This window comes from Periophthalmus magnuspinnatus, chromosome 10 (genome assembly GCF_009829125.3).
Source record: "Periophthalmus magnuspinnatus isolate fPerMag1 chromosome 10, fPerMag1.2.pri, whole genome shotgun sequence".
In the NCBI taxonomy this organism is placed as follows: domain Eukaryota; kingdom Metazoa; phylum Chordata; class Actinopteri; order Gobiiformes; family Gobiidae; genus Periophthalmus; species Periophthalmus magnuspinnatus.
The window spans coordinates 27,542,884-27,563,009 of record NC_047135.1 but is presented as its reverse complement, the minus strand read 5'-3'; the positions used below and the strand labels follow the sequence as shown (position 1 = coordinate 27,563,009).

The 20,126-nt window shown below is 36.9% G+C and overlaps 1 protein-coding gene and 1 long non-coding RNA gene across 2 annotated transcripts; one reads left to right on the top strand and one right to left on the bottom strand.

Moving 5' to 3' along the window:
- Positions 1 to 1,456: 1,456 nt before the first annotated feature.
- Positions 1,457 to 2,335, bottom strand: LOC129456570 (uncharacterized; the record flags this gene model as incomplete). Its single annotated transcript, XM_055224688.1, has 3 exons — positions 2,265 to 2,335; positions 1,864 to 2,196; positions 1,457 to 1,794 (listed from the first exon to the last, which is right to left on the bottom strand). Coding segments are annotated over exons 1-3 (714 nt in total), but the record flags the coding sequence as incomplete, so codon positions are not given.
- An 8,266-nt stretch (positions 2,336 to 10,601) lies between these two features.
- On the top strand, positions 10,602 to 11,602 carry LOC129456557 (uncharacterized). The gene is made up of 3 exons (XR_008648838.1): positions 10,602 to 10,653; positions 11,380 to 11,490; positions 11,552 to 11,602. It is a non-coding gene; the product is annotated as an uncharacterized LOC129456557 (long non-coding RNA).
- Positions 11,603 to 20,126: the final 8,524 nt, after the last annotated feature.

Genomic DNA, 20,126 nt, shown 5'->3' with positions numbered 1-20,126 from the left:
AATGACGCTCTATTGGTGCGACTGAGGAGGCCACGATGGACTAGTACGATATTTGTCGCTGCACGAGTGAACACTTTGTAAGCTGTACTGAGAACTTTAATGTACAGTTTTATCTGCAGACTGAATGGGTCAGAAAATGAAATAATAATGTCTCTAACAAATTGCAGTTCGTTACCAGTCCAGGATGTGGAGACACTGGTATGGCTCTCTTTTTAAAATGCAGATGTTTATTGTGTGTATTGTCTATGTCCCTGTCTGTTTTTAAAAATGGACCATGAGTCCGAAATAAATATGAATTGAATATATATATAATAAAATGTCAAATAGAAAGCACATACATTGGCTTCATGCCGTTTTCAGTGATTTCTTTGATTTTATTTGCTGTTAGAAGTCAATTCAAAATACACATTCATATGCACCAGCAGTGTTAGCATTTATAATTACATTCATACATTTCAGTAACATTCAGCTTATATTTATACTTTGCAGTGAGATCACGATGGGGATGTTATACATGTATCTCTATGGTGGAATGTTCAGCAGTTACAAAGTAGGGACAATACACACTCACGGAAACGGACAAAAAAGAATACAAAATGGATTTAAACATATTTTCAGGTATCTGTGATGAATACGAGCGTTCACAGTCCTGTTTAGGTGTTTTTCATCAAAAAGGTGAGAGTGACTAATTGTAAAATTGTGTGTTTGACTTGAATAACAGCATAAACTTCTCACCTGTTGTAGTTCCAACTAAAGCTCTTTCTGGTCAGATTGTGTTAAAACAAAAAGCTCAGATTAAGTCTAACAGAACTTCAGACAGAGTAGTGCCTTCAGTTAGCATCATACCCCCAAGGAATGTTGATGACGTCAGCTGCAAAAAATCAGTTGTTCAAGAAAAAAAAAAGTTCTTTAGCCTCATTTCACTGTCCAATTGTTGCTAATTACATTATTTGTTCACTACTCCTAGTCCTGGAGAGACAGATCCACTTTTAAAACTAGTCAACACAGCTCCATATTTACACATTTTATTATTTTATCATCAAAATGTTTCCAAAAAGATTTCTTTAAGTTTACTGCACCAGAATGAGAGATGATTCTACTTGACATGAACAAAAGTGACGTAGGTGTAGACCCATTCTGTTTCAGACGCTTCAATCGCCCGATGCAGTGCAGCTTCACAGTCTGACTTTTTTACCTCCACCTTTGTTGGAGGAAATAATATTTTTAAAAATATCATAAAATCAACATCAACATGAACATTTTTACATGAATAATCTGTTTAAATATATTTTGGTACCTGTAGTTTTTGTTGATCGTGGCCTTGGTTTGGTTTGTTGAGCTTCTTCATGGTCAGACAAATGGGAGTAATAATGACAATGAGACCCAAGACAGTACTCAGCAGGAAAAGAGCGATATTAGCTGTGCGTGAATTACTGTTCTCTGTTTGAGAAAAACAGACTTTAGTTCCATTTCCAAAGATAATGTGTCCACAGGCTGCCACAGCACAGCGGTACGTCCCTGCGTCAGAGGGGCTCATGGTTTTGGAGAAAGTGTAGAGACATTTGTGAGGACCAGGATCTTCTGTGCTCCTGTCACACTGAGCAGAGCTGTTCCTCTGAGTGTAGACTAAACCAGGACCAGACTGGTCCAGTCCAGACCTGAACCACCAAACCATGTGCTCCTCAAAACACTGAGCATTCTCCATCTGGACCCAACACTGAAGATCCACAGAGTCTCCTGAGTCCACTGGACCAGACAGATCTGGACTCTCCACTCTCACGGCTGAGGCTGGGTCTGAGGAGCAAAGCAACAACTTGAATCATATCGTACTATACAATACAATGAATTATGCATTGTTGTTACCCTTAATTATTAGAAATATTCCAAATACTAATTCCATCTCAAGATCTTCTACTTTCACACAGTAGTAAAATCCAGTATCAGTGAGAGACAACTGATGTATGATCAGATCGAACGTTCCAACTCCTTGTTTTGTCGTGGTGTGAGGAGTCTTGTTAACACCTTCATATTCAAATGAGAAAGTTGCTCCTAAAAATTCTGGGTAACTTCCAGAAAGAACTCTGATCCAGTGAAATGTTGATATGTCTGTAGTTTTGACAGAACGTGGACAGGTGAGAGTAAGTGTTTCTCCAGGGTCATGAGCTCTTGTCTCAAATAGAGGCATGTCCGTACATCCTGCAGCACAAATGTAGTTAAACAAACAATGAGCAGACACAACATCTTATTAAAGTGTCAATACTTACGGGCCACTTGGAAGACAAGTGCTGCGTATAATAAAGGCCACATTTTCTGGATCTTGTAGTATTACGTCGTTGAGTACGTTGTGTGATGTGTAATATAAACAGGCATCTTTGTCTTATTATATTGATATCAAAAGGGAGGAGCTGTCTCTGATTGGTCTGTACTTAGCTTTATGTGACCACAGTGGAAATAACGTCTCCAAAAGGCACTGTAAACAGCAGATGACTTTTGTTTTACTGCGTGAGGACAGAAAGAGCAAATATACACACAGAATTAATATGTAATTAAATGTATGTGGAGGTAAAGTAAGTTTTATATGTCAATACATAAAAAAAACAATGTCGTAATAACAGTTTTGAGGTAGTTACAGTCTCATATAATAGTGCAGTGTTCGTACATCTCAAAGTCTTATAATCAAGCAGTTTGTAGTAATTGTTTTGCATTGAAAAGGAAAAGCTGAATTTGGATACATGTTTTTTATTTTATACCAGATGCAAATTTCTTCAATGTATTTCCTTCTATAGGAGAATCTTTTATTTATATGAGTCCACTGGACCAGATAGGTCTGGACTCTCCACTCTCACGGCTGAGGCTGGGTCTGAAGAATGCAGGAGTATGTCAAATACTTATAGTCAACTATGAACAGAAAGTCTATTAAAAAATATCAAAGTAGTTTACCTTTAATATTTAAAAATATGACATTGGTAAAGACCATGGTTTTCTCAATATGTTGTACTCTCACACAGTAGTAAAGTCCAGTGTCACTCAGCTGTGGTCTCTCAATGCTCAGTACAAATGATCCAGGTTCTTGCTTTGTTTTAATGGAAGAGTGCAAAGGTACATAGGATTTTTATCATCAAATGATATTGTTCCTCCTAAAGACTCAGGCACATTTCCAGAGAGAAGTCTGATCCAGTACAAATTTGTGTTGCTCTTAGAGGGATCACGGGGACATCGTAGAGTCACTGTTTGTCCCACATCAGAGGTCTGTGTCTCAAACACAGGACCACTGACACAATCTATGAAGTAAACAATACAAATTATAATTAATTTACTCTAAAACATTATATCATTATGTTATATGCTGCATAAACATATCTTAAATACTTACGTGCCAGTGTGAGGAAGACCAGTGCACATAAAAGATAGAACAATATCATTTTGACCCAGTGGATAGAATAGTCCTCTGCAAGCGCATTATAAAATGTTGTCTTGTTGTAATGATATCAGTGGGAGGAGCACTTCAAAACAATCTGATTGGTCTGTGATTCTGTGCTTCATATTTCAGTAACACAGTGACTTATATGCTTTCTTAATTCATTGAGATGCATTTTCTGATCAAAGGAGCAGGCGGCGTTTAGACACCCTGAAGAGAACTTGTTTTATCTGATCAGTTGAGCCACGACTGTAAAACTTAGTAAAGTGGCCCACACAATGATACCAGTTGATAGAGAATCCTAATTCAAATCAAATCCTAATTTCCTAACTTTTTTGGTCCCAAATGGAGAACACATCTGGGAAAAAGTGAACGTCTGGCCACCCTACTCCAGTGGTTCCCAAACTTTTCACTCACGTACTACTGGTCTATGCAAACCCAGAAGAAAGGACCAGATAAGTTTATGTTATTTTCAGATTTGAAGCAGATGGGCCATGTGAGGGTCGTCTACACTGTTCTATTTTGCAGTCTGAAATAGCAGTGCACATGTTTGACAAAATCATGCATGTGAATACTAGTGATGTGCCAATAGATGTCTGTGTGGACCCTCAGTCGTCCAGGTCTGATCCATAGCAAATGACAAAGTTTAAATCTGTCAACGATTTGTTCAGTTGACAGATTTAAACTTCGTTGTTTACTATGGATGTGCCAATACGTTTGTGAGAGGCTTTCAGGGACATTTAGTCACAGATGACCATTACATTCCTCCTTTCATGGTTTGAAAATGAGATACCCCAGCAACCCCATTGTCTTAAAATGAAATTATATTGTAAACTAGGATATAATAGTAAATATCTCTCACTATCTCTCCCTTTTTTGGAGCTGAAAAAGAAAGAAGCTGACAACTTTTCATGGTTGACATTTTTGTAAAGTGAGGACAGACAGATCCTTTCTTGAAATAAACAACATTTTAGTTTAGCTAGTTCCTCCGTTCAGAGTGATCTTTTACCAGAGCTTGGTCACAATTGAAGCAGCTCCTTGGATGAGTGCTGAAGTGTACTCATACCAAAAAACATTGACCAGTTGACATAATTTAACCTAATTTTCCCACTGAAACTATTTAAAACTGTCAAACTAGACCACAATTGTCACATAGTTTCTTATGCCTTCCCTTGAATAGTGTTTGAACAGATTGAGAAATAGTAAAAATGACTCTGTAACACAAAACACCATGACAGCTTTGCACATGATGGATTGAAAGTTGTGGTTTGTGTCTCAAAATGAGTTTTGAATGTTACTGTCTTGTGTCATTAAGCAAACAGTTTTTAAAAACTCAACTCGATTTTTTATACATTTGGAGGACCTGAAAACAACATACCAACACTGCACATATCAAATGAAAACTGTAGCACATGCGTTATATCGTCCATTGCACTGGCACTTTTAAAAGAATGTGGTTTTCTTTCTTTGTTTCTCTTTCAGCTTTGGGGGTGGGTCAGTTAGTCTCCTGTTTGTGAAACTGCTGCTTGGTTTTTCTGCACAGTCTGAGGTTGACAGGTGGAAAACTTTGTACTAACACCTCACATGCATGTTTAGTGATGCAGCGGTGCCCATCACGAATAGTCTAACATTTATGGCATTTAAGTGCATGAGATGTGTGCCAGAAGTGACCCTGGTGTTTACAGTCTGATTCAAAGAAGATACAACACAGTGTGAGCAGTTTGTAGCATGTCTGAAAATCAAATGCAAACATAAATGGGATGTCGCTTATCTGTCCATCCATCTATCCATCCATTTTCTTCCACTTATCCGAGGCTGGGTCGCGGGGGCAGCAGTCTAAGCAGGGACTCCCAGACTTATCATTGCCTGTTAAAAGTGTGGTTATGTATGAGCCGTTTTTAGTCTCAACTATTGCTGCCAAGTCTTAGTGCTAATGCTAAATGACTCTTACCAGAACCTGAAAGTACCTTAGCCCCCTGTTTGCACATATTTGGCTATTTAACCTGCACATATACTGGGACAAAAGTGATCTGTCAGGTTTGGAGGCAAAGATGATTTGAATATTGTTTAATAAACTGGGAGTTTTCTGTGCATGTAAACGCAGTGAGTGACAATGATGGAGCCGTTGAAAGTTAACGTGTGAAGCTGTGTTTGATACTGTGGGGGATTTGATCTGAACTCTGGACCTTGGCACACTCAGTCTTTCTATTGATGCTCTGAAGCTGTGGTTGAAAGATACAATCAGTGAATGAGAACTGACTTCCTTATCTCATGGACAGAACCAGAAGTGTTTGTTTTGCTAGCTGTCTTAGAAAGAGTTTGAAACTGACCCACTGCTCCATGGTATTAAGAAACAAACAAACAAAATATAAGTATTTTAATGTACTGTGATATACACACACATACACAACATACACAAATCTTGAATTTGTCCATTGTGTGACAAATCTTAAGTTGCTACACACTACTATATACTACATACTACTGGAATAATACAGAATGGCTCAATATCCTGAAGGACATTGGTAAAGTCTTAATGACTTGATTTTAATGTTTAACTCTCACATCAGAATAGAGCACTTGTTCCTCTGTCTTCACTGCTCTGCGCTGGGACCTGTCAGCTTTGCTCTTGTACTTAGGGGCAGAGTACATCACCTCAGCATCTCCCTGTGAAAGAGACTCCATTTAAAATGTATTATTATAATTTGTATGTATTTATTTTGTCATTTAGAACATCTTACCAACTGTCTTGTATGTTCATCCCTGGCTCTTTCATCAATGTGATTTTGTCCAACTAAATGAATAAGATATTAAAGTTTTAACTTGAGACATACCTTTTGAGAGAATTTGGGAAGTTCCATTACCATGGAAACAGTGTCCAGTCCTTTTTTTGATGAAATAAATGAGAACTAGTATAACCATGATACTTATGGTAAGAGCAACACTCAGCAAGATAAGAATAGGATTCCATAAAGACGATGTTTCCTCTTCTGTAATAAACAATATATTTTTATGCAATAGATAATTAAATATATAAATAATTAACTATAATACCTTTGACTGTTCCATTCCCAAAGAGAATGTGTCCACAGGCTGCCACAGCACAGTGGTACGTCCCTGCGTCAGAGGGGCTCATGGTTTTGGAGAAAGTGTAGAGACATTTGTAAGGACCAGGATCTTCTGTGCTCCTGTCACACTGAGCAGAGCTGTTCCTCTGAGTGTAGACTAAACTAGGACCAGACTGGTCCAGTCCAGACCTGAACCACCAAACCATGTGCTCCTCAAAACACTGAGCATTCTCCATCTGGACCCAACACTGAAGATCCACAGAGTCTCCTGAGTCCACTGGACCAGACAGATCTGGACTCTCCACTCTCACGGCTGAGGCTGGGTCTGAGGAGCAAAGCAACAACTTGAATCATATCGTACTAAACAATATTTGGTTATTCATTGTATTGTACCCTTTATTATTAAAAATGTTCCAAATACTAATTCCATCTCAAGATCTTCTACTTTCACACAGTAGTAAAATCCAGTATCAGTGAGAGACAACTGATGTATGATCAGATCGAACGTTCCAACTCCTTGTTTTGTCGTGGTGCGAGGAGTCTTGTTAACAGGTTCATATTTAAATGAGTAAGTTCCTCCTAAAAATTCTGGGTAACTTCCAGAAAGAACTCTGATCCAATGAAATGTTGACATGTCTGTAGTTTTGACAGAACGTGGACAGGTGAGAGTAAGTGTTTCTCCAGGGTCATGAGCTCTTGTCTCAAATAGAGACATGTCCGTACATCCTGCAGCATAAATGTAGTTAAACAAACAATGAGCAGACACAACATCTTATTAAAGTGTCAATACTTACGGGCCACTTGGAAGACAAGTGCTGCGTATAATAAAGGCCACATTTTCTGGATCTTGTAGTATTACGTCGTTGAGTATGTTGTGTGAAGTGTAATATAAACAGGCATCTCTGTCTTATTATATTGATATGAAAAGGGTGGAGCTTTCTCTGATTGGTCTGTACTTAGCTTTATGTGACCACAGTGGAAATAACGTAACCAAAAGACACTGTAAACAGCAGACGACTTTTGTTTTACTCAAGAAGGACAGTAAAAGTAAATGTACACATATATTGGCACTCGAGGCTTGTGTACCAGTATCTGGTATTACTGTACCATTGAATATTTTAAATTTCAACATTACGGTAATTTAAAAGACTTCTGAGAAAGACTGGACAAAAATGCCCCCTAAAAGAAAGTCGTATTCTGCTGAATCTGATAATAGCCACACAGAAGAGGAAGCAGAAAGAGGAACTTCTTCTGGAATTGGTGGAATTATTCAGAAGCGACACTGAGGATAAAGAAATATATGGATTCAGTGATTTGAACAGTGAACTTGTTGTTTATGCTTTATTTATCTGATTAACTGTTAATATGTTACGTTAACATACCAGACACGTCATCAGTTTTCTGCCTCTGCTTCATGTAGCTGAATAAATATAAATGTATTACGTTATGTGTTCAGGCTGTTGTTCTCTATTTTATTGTTATTATTATAACTTGCCTTTAAAGATGAAATGTCTGTTGTCTGTTGTCTCGTATTTTGTAAAATAAATTTCCCCCCAAAATACGACTTAGAGTATAGACTTATAAATGTTCTTTTCTTCATTATTATGCATTTTTTTGTCTGGTGCAACTTATACTCCGTCAGCAACTTATAGTCCAGAAAATACATATAACATTCTCATAAATGACATGTAGCTTTTATCCAGTGACAGTGACACTGACACAAATGGCTGGAGCATCACAGTGTTGGGGGAGCCCATGTTTGTGCCTGGGGAGGGACAGGGACATGGTGGGACACTCTACTGTTTGACAACAGATTTCGTTAGTAGTTTTTGGCACTTGTTTTATTACTTGAGCTTTGATCATTATAAATACTCATGTAATGGTCCTGGGTATGTTCACAATGTTGCAGTTATGTGCCTATGTGTGTGAACAGGACATGTTGTTAAGCAGCACTTCCTGTCTGACAATACAACTACTACTGCATAAATACTTCTGTTGCCTGTAAATTTTTACTGTGGCATCATGAAACAAAATCATTATATTTGTCTCTTTCAAATCAACCGAAATAAATATAATTGGATTTACTGACTTTACCTCTAACACATTAGTTTTTAGAAATATAAACAATGTAATCTCTTCTCGTTGTATGTTCATCTGAAACCCTGTCTAAAGAGCCACAGATCTCAGTCAGTCCTGTTGTGTGTCTGTGTGCTCGTGATCATCGTCCTCTGTGTGAAGAGAGGGAGGCTCTGTGCACACTGCAGAGGCACCATACACTAAATGTGGACTATTTCCTGATATAGTCTAGTATATATACCTGTAATAGTGTGGCATATTCTATTTTACAGATTCTTCTGATACTGTCAATAGTCCACACTGTGAGATGACAGAAAATATGGTACGTGTTGATGACGGTTATTTTAATGAATTTAAGAGGAAATTAAAAACAACAATTGTTCAGTTGTGTATTTTTGGTTTTGGTCACAACATCTTAATTTCCAACACATATTTGCAGGGCCCAAGTGCAGAAGCCAATTACACAGCACTGAACTTCTCTACAAAAGTGAAACAGAGCAGTAACACAAGAGGAGAGCAGGAGTGTGTGTACTCCAGTGTGAGAGCAGAGCAGCACTGACAGACTGATCCTCACAGGGCCCAGTCACAAATATACTGTGTGATGTTTGAATTTTAGTTGTCAACTCATTTGTTTTTTTTCTTTTTTAACTTTCGTTTCATGCATTTTACTTATGTTTACACCTTAGAGAGGAACTAAATCCTAAATCAAACTGTGTATATTGTGTTTTCATAGTATTGTTTATTCTTACTTGTTACTAGGTACATTTGCAGCTTTGTGTTCAAAAACAGTCTAAAACTGTGTCTGCTGCCTCCAGTGGCCACTGCAATTTCAAGTACTATGTGACATCACTGCGCTAATTAAAGCCAGATGTTTCTGATCACAAACACCTGGCTGCAGGGGCGGAGTGTGAAGTGTGGATACATATAGGACCAAACACACTTTTCTTCATAAGTTCAGACTCCATCCCTCCTCCCCTCTCTCTCTTTTCTTTAGTCTTCCTAGTCTCAAATACATTTCTTTTTAGATTTTGATTTACCCTTGTCTGAATTACAGTCTCTATTTGTTCACTTAATGTTTTTATTCATATTTCTTAGTCTTACATCCAATATAGAGATGAGTTCAGGTCTAAGATACTGTTCCTTAAGTAGGGGGAGTTATATTTGTGCTTCAGCCAATCACTACTATTTCCGCCTTTCATAAGCTCTATAAAACAAACGTGTAAGTCTGTCTGGAACATCAGAAGAAACCATGATTGATCCACTCACTGCCTTTGTCTTCCTGAGCACCTTGTGTAAGTAACACTACAGAAACTATGAAATATCATGGTGATATATTTTAGGACATGGGTTGTTGTTTTTGTTTGATTTTTACAGGTCAAAGTGCAGAGGACCAAATGCCTGTGACAGTCGTCCAACCTGGAGACACTGTCACATTTAGTTATTCTGAATACAGACGTGTTTACTGGTACAAACAAACTCTGGGACATATGATGCAGCTTATTGCACATGTATATCATAATACTTTTACAGATAATAAATCATTCAAGAATCAGCGTTTTAACTTCACCATAGCGGATAAAAAACATGTTTTTACAATACGAAATGTCACAAAAGAGGACGAAGTAATCTACCATTACATACCGGCTGAGGATTATGGACAGAACTTTGTGAACAGCACCTTCTTGGTTGTTAATGGTAAAGTATTAGAATACTGAGTGATTTGTAAAGAGTACCTGCTGACACTGGGTGCTCTTGTCTTTGGCACAGATGGAGCAGACTCACAGAGCTGTGTTCATGTGACACAGAGTCCATCCTCAGCTTCAGTGGTCCCAGGAGGCTCAGTGTCTCTTCAGTGCTCACTTCAGCCCAAAAACAAGAACCAAATCCAGTGTCCACAACAGCAGCAGGTGCACTGGTTCAGAGCTGGACCTGTGGAGCCTCACACTGGACTCATGTCCCACTTTACAAACTACAGCTGTGTCTACAGTCTGTCTAAAACTATAGGACACTCCTCTGAGGCTGGGACATACTACTGTGCTGTGCACACATGTGGACATATCCTGTTTGGGACAGGAACCACACTGGACATAGGTACGTCATATCTGTTCTAAAAGTCACATTTAAGTCTGCAGATAATTGTAGACTCTGAAGAGAATATTTGATTGACTGTAATACCAACACAGTGTGTGTGAATTTTCTTTAAAAAAAGATATGAGAAGCTGCAAGAGGGTTAAAATTAAACAATAAATAAATAAAAATTAAAGGTATATGTATATATATGTATGTATGTGTGTATATATATATATATATATATATATATATATATATATATATATATATATATATATATATATATATATATATATATATATATATATATATATATATATATATATCTACATGAGCTCGGGTTTGGGGTTTCTAATTTGGTTGTCTTGATTTTCTTACTATACAGATAGTAGATGGATCGAAAAACAAAACAAATAAAGAAGAAATTTGTGAATTCATAAACTCAATAGAATACATATTGTCACACTCCAGTGCAAGAGTTCAAAAGTTTGTTAATTTCACCAAATGTGATAATCTGTTATGATTGGTCAGTTAGAGCTCCTTGTTGTTGGATGTTGATGTGGGCAAAGGGTCCTTCAGGCCAGCTCTGTCTCCCTGTCAGAACTCTGGTGGAGGTGGTGGAGAGACTGCAGTTGTGTGTTAATCAAATATACTTTGTTCGTTCCATTAAGTGTGACTGAATGTGGCTTCCACAAGGTGTAAAATGAGACATAAATGTATTCTATATATTTTCAGATGAGCTTCCAGAGCTGCAGTTGGAGCCAGTGACTGTGGCTCTGTCAGTCCTGTTGTGTGTCTGTGTGCTCGTGATCATCGTCCTCTGTGTGAAGAGAGGGAGGCTCTGTGCACACTGCAGAGGTGAGAGGGTTTACATGGCTAACAGCTTAATAAATCTGTTTAACATAATGCTCTTTTACAGATTCTCCAGATAATATTAATAGTACACAGTGTGAGATGTCAGAAAATATGGTAGGCTACTATGTTTTCTTACATATTATTAATGCATTTGTTTATTATGAAATGATAAGTCAAAAAACTTTTCATTGTGGATTATGGAAATAGCATCTTTATTTCATTTCCAACACACATTTACAGGGCACACATGCAGATGTCAACTACGCAGCACTGAACTTCTCCTCTAGAAAAGTGAAACGGAGCAGTAACACAAGAGGAGAGCAGGAGTGTGTGTACTCCAGTGTGAGAGCAGAGCAGCACTGACAGACTGATCCTCACAGGGCCCAGTCACAAATATAGAGACAACATGATTTGTGTTGTTTTTTATATGTTCATGTATTCAGCTTTTGTGCAAGTTTTGGTCATAATGCAGTTTTCTGTGTAACCTCCTGCTCAAATTCATACGCCTACATTTCTAAAAAGAGGGAGTTATTTTACTTCTATGGGGTATTATTACTATTACATAATATATTTAGATCACAGTGTTAGTTTTTACTGTTTTCAAAATGCTATAGTTGCCGAAAATAACATTAGCAAATAAAGATAGTTTCATTTTTGTTCTCTTAGTCTCCTCTCCTTTTCCTCTCCGTGTTAAGTCACTCCCTTTCAGAGCAATTTCACAACACAGTCTGTGTGAATCCAACTAATGAAACTACTGCACATCACATCTGGTTTGCGAAGTTATGTACAGTTTTGTATCATGTTTTAGTATATTTATGAAGAATTGTCATGTATGGAGCATGGGTGACGTAGGTTTGTGGGCTGAGCATTGCGCAGAATCTTAGAGCTAAACATAAGAAGGATTTGAATAAGGCCAAGGAGAGATGGTTACAATACTCAAACATGCATGAGTGAAATCTAAATCCTCCTCAGGCATGTTTTTGATGAGGAAGCAATGTGCAAATAATCTATTTTAGATAATACCCCTTCTTTAGAGCACTTTTATGTCTTTTATGACTAATTTGAATGTCTCTAGGGTGATCAACTAGGGATCAAATGCTGTCTGAAATGTATATATATATATATATATATATATATATATATATATATATATATATATATATATATATATATATATATATATATATATATATATATATATATATATATATATATATATATATATGTATATATATGTGTGTGTATATATATATATATATATGTATATATATGTGTGTGTGTATATATATATATATGTATATATATGTGTATATATATATATATATATATATATATATATATATATATATATATATATATATATATATATATATATATATATATATATATATATATATATATATATATATATAATCTGATAACTACAGACCTATAGCTCTGGCCAGCATTGTGTCAAAAATTATTGAATTAATTCTCCTGGATCTCACAGTGTATTAAATTCACAGACAATCAGTTTGGGTTTAAGGCTCTGCTGGGCACAGATATGTGTGTATATGCTCTAAAAGGGATTTTTGACAGATACAGGAGGCAGAATTCATCTGTTTTTATGTGTTTTTAGACGCGTCCAAGGCATTCGACAGGGTTAATCACTGAAAATGATTTATGAAGCTGATTCAGAAAAGTGTACCCAAATGTATTGTGCGTATTTTATTCTATTGGTGCAATGCAGATTAAATGGGGAAATGGTGTTGCCCCATTTAGAGTCACCAATGGGGTCAGACAAGGAGGAATCTTGTCCCCAGTTCTGTTCAATTTGTTTCTAGATGAACTGTCAACAAAGCTTAAAACATCTAAAACTGGTTGTGTGGCTTAGAATCTCGTTCTGAATCATTTAATGTATGCAGACGACTTGGTTGTGTTTAATCCAAGCACCGCTGGTTTACAGCAGCTACTCAACATCTGTTCATCTTATGGTGTGGAGCTTGATATTAAGCATAACGCAAATAAAAATATGATCATGATCTGTAGGACCAAAGAGGATAAACACATCTGTCTAATGTTGTGTTGAAGGTTACAGATAAAATTAAATATCTTGGGCGTATCATCACTGCAGACATGACAGAGGATGATGATATTTATAGACAATGCAGGATGTTGTATGCTCAAGCTAATACTCTGTTGTTCAAGTTTGGGTCATGTTCTGATGTAAAGTTGATGTTATTTAAATCATATTGTACACCATTATGATTTTCTGATAACTACTTTGTTAATAGACTTTGCATTTGTGGTCTCTATGGGGAGCAGAGCCTTCAGCTGCTCTGCTCTACAGCTCTGGAACTCCCTCCCCCATGACCTCCACAACACACACTCACTCTCACACTTCAAATCTAAACTCAAAACTCATCTGTTTAGAAAGGCCTTCTCACCCTGACCTCTCTGACCAAAACTGCACTGTCTTTTAATCTATATTTGCTTTAATCTATATTTGTTTTTTGAATGTATTTTTAATCATTTTACACTGTTTCATTTTGTATTGTACTATTTTGGTGTCTTGATGTACGGCGACCTTGAGAGCCTTGAAAGGCGCCTAACAAATAAAATGTATTATTATTTAAATTGTATTATTATTATTATTATTATTATTATTTCATTATACACTGCACAACTCTGGACTTATTACAAAAAAGCCAGTCTCCAGAGGCTGCAGGTGGATTATAATGACGCTCTATTGGTGCGACTGAGGAGGCCACGATGGACTAGTACGATATTTGTTGCTGCACGAGTGAACACTTTGTAAGCTGTACTGAGAACTTTAATGTACAGTTTTATCTGCAGACTGAATGGGTCAGAAAATGAAATAATAATGTCTCTAACAAATTGCAGTTCGTTACCAGTCCAGGATGTGGAGACACTGGTATGGCTCTCTTTTTAAAATGCAGATGTTTATTGTGTGTATTGTCTATGTCCCTGTCTGTTTTTAAAAATGGACCATGAGTCCGAAATAAATATGAATTGAATATATATATATATAATACAATGTCAAATAGAAAGCACATACATTGGCTTCATGCTGTTTTCAGTGATTTATTTGATTTTATTTGCTGTTAGAAGTAAATTCAAAATACACATTCATATGCACCAGCAGTGTTAGCATTTATAATTACATTCATATATTTCAGTAACATTCAGCTTATATTTATACTTTGCAGTGAGATCACGATGGGGATGTTATACATGTATCTCTATGGTGGAATGTTCAGCAGTTACAAAGTAGGGACAATACACACTCACGGAAACGGACAAAAAAGAATACAAAATGGATTTAAACATATTTTCAGGTATCTGTGATGAATACGAGCGTTCACAGTCCTGTTTAGGTGTTTTTCATCAAAAAGGTGAGAGTGACTAATTGTAAAATTGTGTGTTTGACTTGAATAACAGCATAAACGTCTCACCTGTTGTAGTTCCAACTAAAGCTCTTTCTGGTCAGATTGTGTTAAACCAAAACTCAGATTAAGTCTAACAGAACTTCAGACAGAGTAGTGCCTTCAGTTAGCATCATACCCCCAAGGAATGTTGATGACGTCAGCTGCAAAGAATCAGTTGTTCAAGAAAAAAAAAAAGTTCTTTAGCCTCATTTCACTGTCCAATTTTTTCTGATCACATTATTTGGTCACTACTCCTAGTCCTGGAGAGACAGATCCACTTTTAAAACTAGTCAACACAGCTCCATATTTACACATTTTATTATTTTATCATCAAAATGTTTCCAAAAAGATTTCTTTAGGTTTACTGCACCAGAATGAGAGATGATTCTACTTGACATGAACAAAAGTGACGTAGGTGTAGACCCATTCTGTTTCAGACGCTTCAATCGCCCGATGCAGTGCAGCTTCACAGTCTGACCTTTTTACCTCCACCTTTGTTGGAGGAAATAATATAAAAAAAAATCATAAAATCAACATGAACTTTTTTACATGAACAATCTGTTTAAATATATTTTGGTACCTGTAGTTTTTGTTGATCGTGGCCTTGGTTTGGTTTGTTGAGCTTCTTCATGGTCAGACAAATGGGAGTAATAATGACAATGAGACCCAAGACAGTACTCAGCAGGATAAGAGCGATATTAGCTGTGTGTAAATTACTGTTCTCTGTTTGAGAAAAACAATGCATTTTAGACCTGTAAATATCAACAACACTATCTATTCATTGTGTAAATACCTTTTTTATTGACATTAGTTCCATTCCCAAAGAGAATGTGTCCACAGGCTGCCACAGCACAGCGGTACGTCCCTGCGTCAGAGGGGCTCATGGTTTTGGAGAAAGTGTAGAGACATTTGTGAGGACCAGGATCTTCTGTGCTCCTGTCACACTGAGCAGAGCTGTTCCTCTGAGTGTAGACTAAACCAGGACCAGACTGGTCCAGTCCAGACCTGAACCACCAAACCATGTGCTCCTCAAAACACTGAGCATTCTCCATCTGGACCCAACACTGAAGATCCACAGAGTCTCCTGAGTCCACTGGACCAGACAGATCTGCACTCTCCACTCTCACGGCTGAGGCTGGGTCTGAGGAGCAAAGCAACAACTTGAATCATATCGTACTATACAATACAATGAATTATGCATTGTTGTTACCCTTAATTATTAGAAATATTCCAAATACTAATTCCATCTCAAGATCTTCTACTTTCACACAGTAGTAAAATCCAGTATCAGTGAGAGACAACTGATGTATGATCAGATCGAACGTTTCATCTCCTTGTTTTGTCGTGGTGTGAGGAGTCTTGTTAACACCTTCATATTCAAATGAGAAAGTTCCTCCTAAAAATTCTGGGTAACTTCCAGAAACAACTCTGATCCAATGAAATGTTTGTGACGCTGTAGTTTTGACAGAACGTGGACAGGTGAGAGTAAGTGTTTCTCCAGGGTCATGAGCTCTTGTCTCAAATAGAGACATGTCCGTACATCCTGCAGCATAAATGTAGTTAAACAAACAATGAGCAGACACAACATCTTATTAAAGTGTCAATACTTACGGGCCACTTGGAAGACAAGTGCTGCGTATAATAAAGGCCACATTTTCTGGATCTTGTAGTATTACGTCGTTGAGTACGTTGTGTGATGTGTAATATAAACAGGCATCTTTGTCTTATTATATTGATATGAAAAGGGTGGAGCTTTCTCTGATTGGTCTGTACTTAGCTTTATGTGACCACAGTGGAAATAACGTCTCCAAAAGACACTGTAAACAGCAGACGACTTTTGTTTTACTCAAGAAGGACAGTAAAAATAAATATACACACATATGGGCACTCTAAGGGCGCGAGGGCACTCGAGGCTTGTGTACCAGTATCATACCATTGAATATTTTAAATTTCAACATTACGGTAATTTAAAAGACTTCTGAGAAAGACTGGACAAAAATGCCCCCTAAAAGAAAGTCGTATTCTGCTGAATCTGATAATAGCCACACAGAAGAGGAAGCAGAAAGAGGAACTTCTTCTGGAATTGGTGGAATTATTCAGAAGCGACACTGAGGATAAAGAAATATATGGATTCAGTGATTTGAAGAGTGAACTTGTTGTTTATGCTTTATTTGTCTGATTAACTGTTAATATCTTACGTTAACAAACCAGACACATCAACAGTTCACTGCCTCTGCTTCATGTAGCTGAATAAATATAAATGTGTTACGTTATATGTTCAGGCTGTTGTTCTCTAGTTTATTGTTATTATTATAACTTGCCTTTAAAGATGAAATGTCTGTTGATGTTCTCATATTTTGTAAAATAAATTTCCCCCCAAAATACGACTTACAATATAGACTTATAAATGTTCTTTTCTTCATTATTATGCATTTTTTTGTCTGGTGCAATTTATACTCCGGAGCGACTTATAGTCCAGAAAATACATATAACATTCTCATAAATGACATGTAGCTTTTATCCAGTGACAGTGACACTGACACAAACGGCTGGAGCATCACAGTGTTGGGGGAGCCCATGTTTGTGCCTGGGGAGGGACAGGGACATGGTGCTTTCTACTGTTTGACAACAGATCTCTTTAGTTGTTTTTGGCACTTGTTTTATTACTTGAGCTTTAATCATTATAAATACTCATGTAATTGTCCTGCTTATGTTCACAATGTTGCAGTTATGTGCCTATGTGTGTGAACAGGACATGTTGTTAAGCAGCACTTCCTGTGTGACAATACAACTACTACTGCATAAAGGAGGAGGAGAGCAGGAGTGTGTGTACTTCAGTACTCCAGTGTGTGTACTCCAGTGCAGAGCAGCCCTGACAGACTGATCCTCACAGGGCCCAGTCACAAATATACTGTGTTATATTTGGATTTTAGTCATCAATTCATTTATTTATTTATTTATTTTTAACTTTTGTTTTATGCGTTTTACTTTTTCTAATACTGATGGCTGTAGCTATATTTAAACATGACTTATGTTTACACCTTAGAGAGGAACTAAATCAAACTGTGTATATTGTGTTTTCATAGAATTGTTTGTTCCTACTTCTTTTTTGGGCAGTGTTACTAGGTACATTTGCAGCTTTGTGTTCAAAAACAGTCTAAAACTGTGTGTGCTGCCTCCAGTGGCCACAGGAAATTCAAGTACTATGTGACATCACAGAGGACTGCGCTAATTAAAGCCAGATGTTTCTGATCACAAACACCTGGCTGCAGGGGCGGAGTGTGAAGTGCGGATACATGTTGGGCCAAACACACTTTTCCTCATAAGTTCAGACTCCATCCCTCCTCCCCTCTCTCTCTTTTCTTTAGTCTTCCTAGTCTCACATGAACTTCTTTTTAGATTTTGATTTACCCTTGTTTGAATTACAGTCTCTACTTGTCCACTAAATGTTTTTGAGTTCAAGTCTAAGATACTATTCATTAAGTAGGGGGGAGATATATTTGTGCTTCAGCCAATCACTACTATTTTGTGGAGTTGAGAAAGAAAGAAGCTGACAACTTTTCATGGTTTGATATTTTTGTGAGGACAGGAGATGCTCTTTGTTTATAAATGCATTCTTTATTCACATTTCTCATTTCCTACTGACATTACTGACAGTTCACATGTGAGGATATTTCAGTCGTAATATAACAGATCCTTTCTTGAAATAAACAACTTTTTAGTTTCAGTGCAGCTAGTTCCTCAGTTCAAAGCAATCTTTTACCAGCTACTTGGAAGAGTGATGAAATGTACTTACACCAAAAACATTGACCAGCTGACATGATTTAACCTCATTTTGCCACTGAAACTATTTAAAACTGACAAAAGAGAGCAGAATCGTCACATAGTTTCTTGTACGCCATTTTGAAGACAGATCAATTTAACCAACACCAACAAAAAGGCTGACAAAACTACTCAAAAATGAATCCCTTGTATAATGTTTTAACAGACTGAGAAATAGTAAATGTGACTATGTAAGACAAGACCCCGTGACAGCTCTGCACATGATGGATTGAAAGTTGTGGTTTGTGTCAAAATGAGGTGTGAATGTAACCGTCTTGTGTTGTTAAGTAAACACTTTAAAAAAAACTCAAGTAGATTTCTTATGCATTTAGAGTACCTGAAAACAACATACCAACACTGCACATATCAAAACTGTAGCACATAAGTTATATCGTCCATTGCACTGCCACTTTTAAAAGAATTTCTTTTCTTTCTTTGTTTCTCTTTCAGAAGGCTTTGGGGGTGGGTCAGTTAGTCTCCTCTTTGTGAAACTGCTGCTTGGTTTGTCTGCACAGTCTGAGGTTGACTGGTGCCAGCGGCTGCACGGGGCCTACTGCCACATCAGTGTGTGTTGCTGTAGGACTGATGTCTGGTAACATTGAGCACGAGTCTGTAATGGCTGAGGTTATAGAAAAAGGGTATGGGCTTGTGTTTAATATAAAACACTTTTGTAACATCACATACAAAATAAAAGACAAACTGTGCACAGCCGACCATTTTAAATTTGATAATATCTGTCAGAGAAATTATTGGACAATATGGAAACAATTTTGTAGGATTACAATGATGAATTAAATTAATGACCCAGTAGGACTATTCATAGTTTTGAACTTTTTGAGTACATTTTTTTAAAATAGTGTTTTTAAGTTTTTAATTGCTATGGCAATGGTGCAAAGTCCTATATGACTCTGAAACCATAGTCGACTGCATAAACTTTGAAGAGATGTCAGCCATGCAGCTAAAAGCTGATATCATGTGCACAATGAGATGGATGGAAAGTTGAGGTTTGGTTTTCCTGTTTCAGTGAAGTCACTGTTTCAATGAAGTTCCTGATCAGTTGTTTGTTCTTGGCCTTAAGACCAAAACAGATGTGAAAGATTTGTGTTTCTAAAACCACAAATGTCAACTACCATCAATGAAAACTCAGTTTTTATTCACTATTTATATATGTGTATGTGTTTTATTTTATTATTTTTGTTTTGTTATGTTTCTTACATCATCTGCTTTGCTCTAATATATTCTCGGGAATGCATTAAAGTGCCTAGGTTAGACTACTCATTTTACTGAAACACAGGTATGATCATTATATTTAAGATTTTGAGGAAAAAATATTTTCAAAAATCCAACTTTGGCAGTTTTTCAACTTTCGAATTTTACTTCCTTATTGAA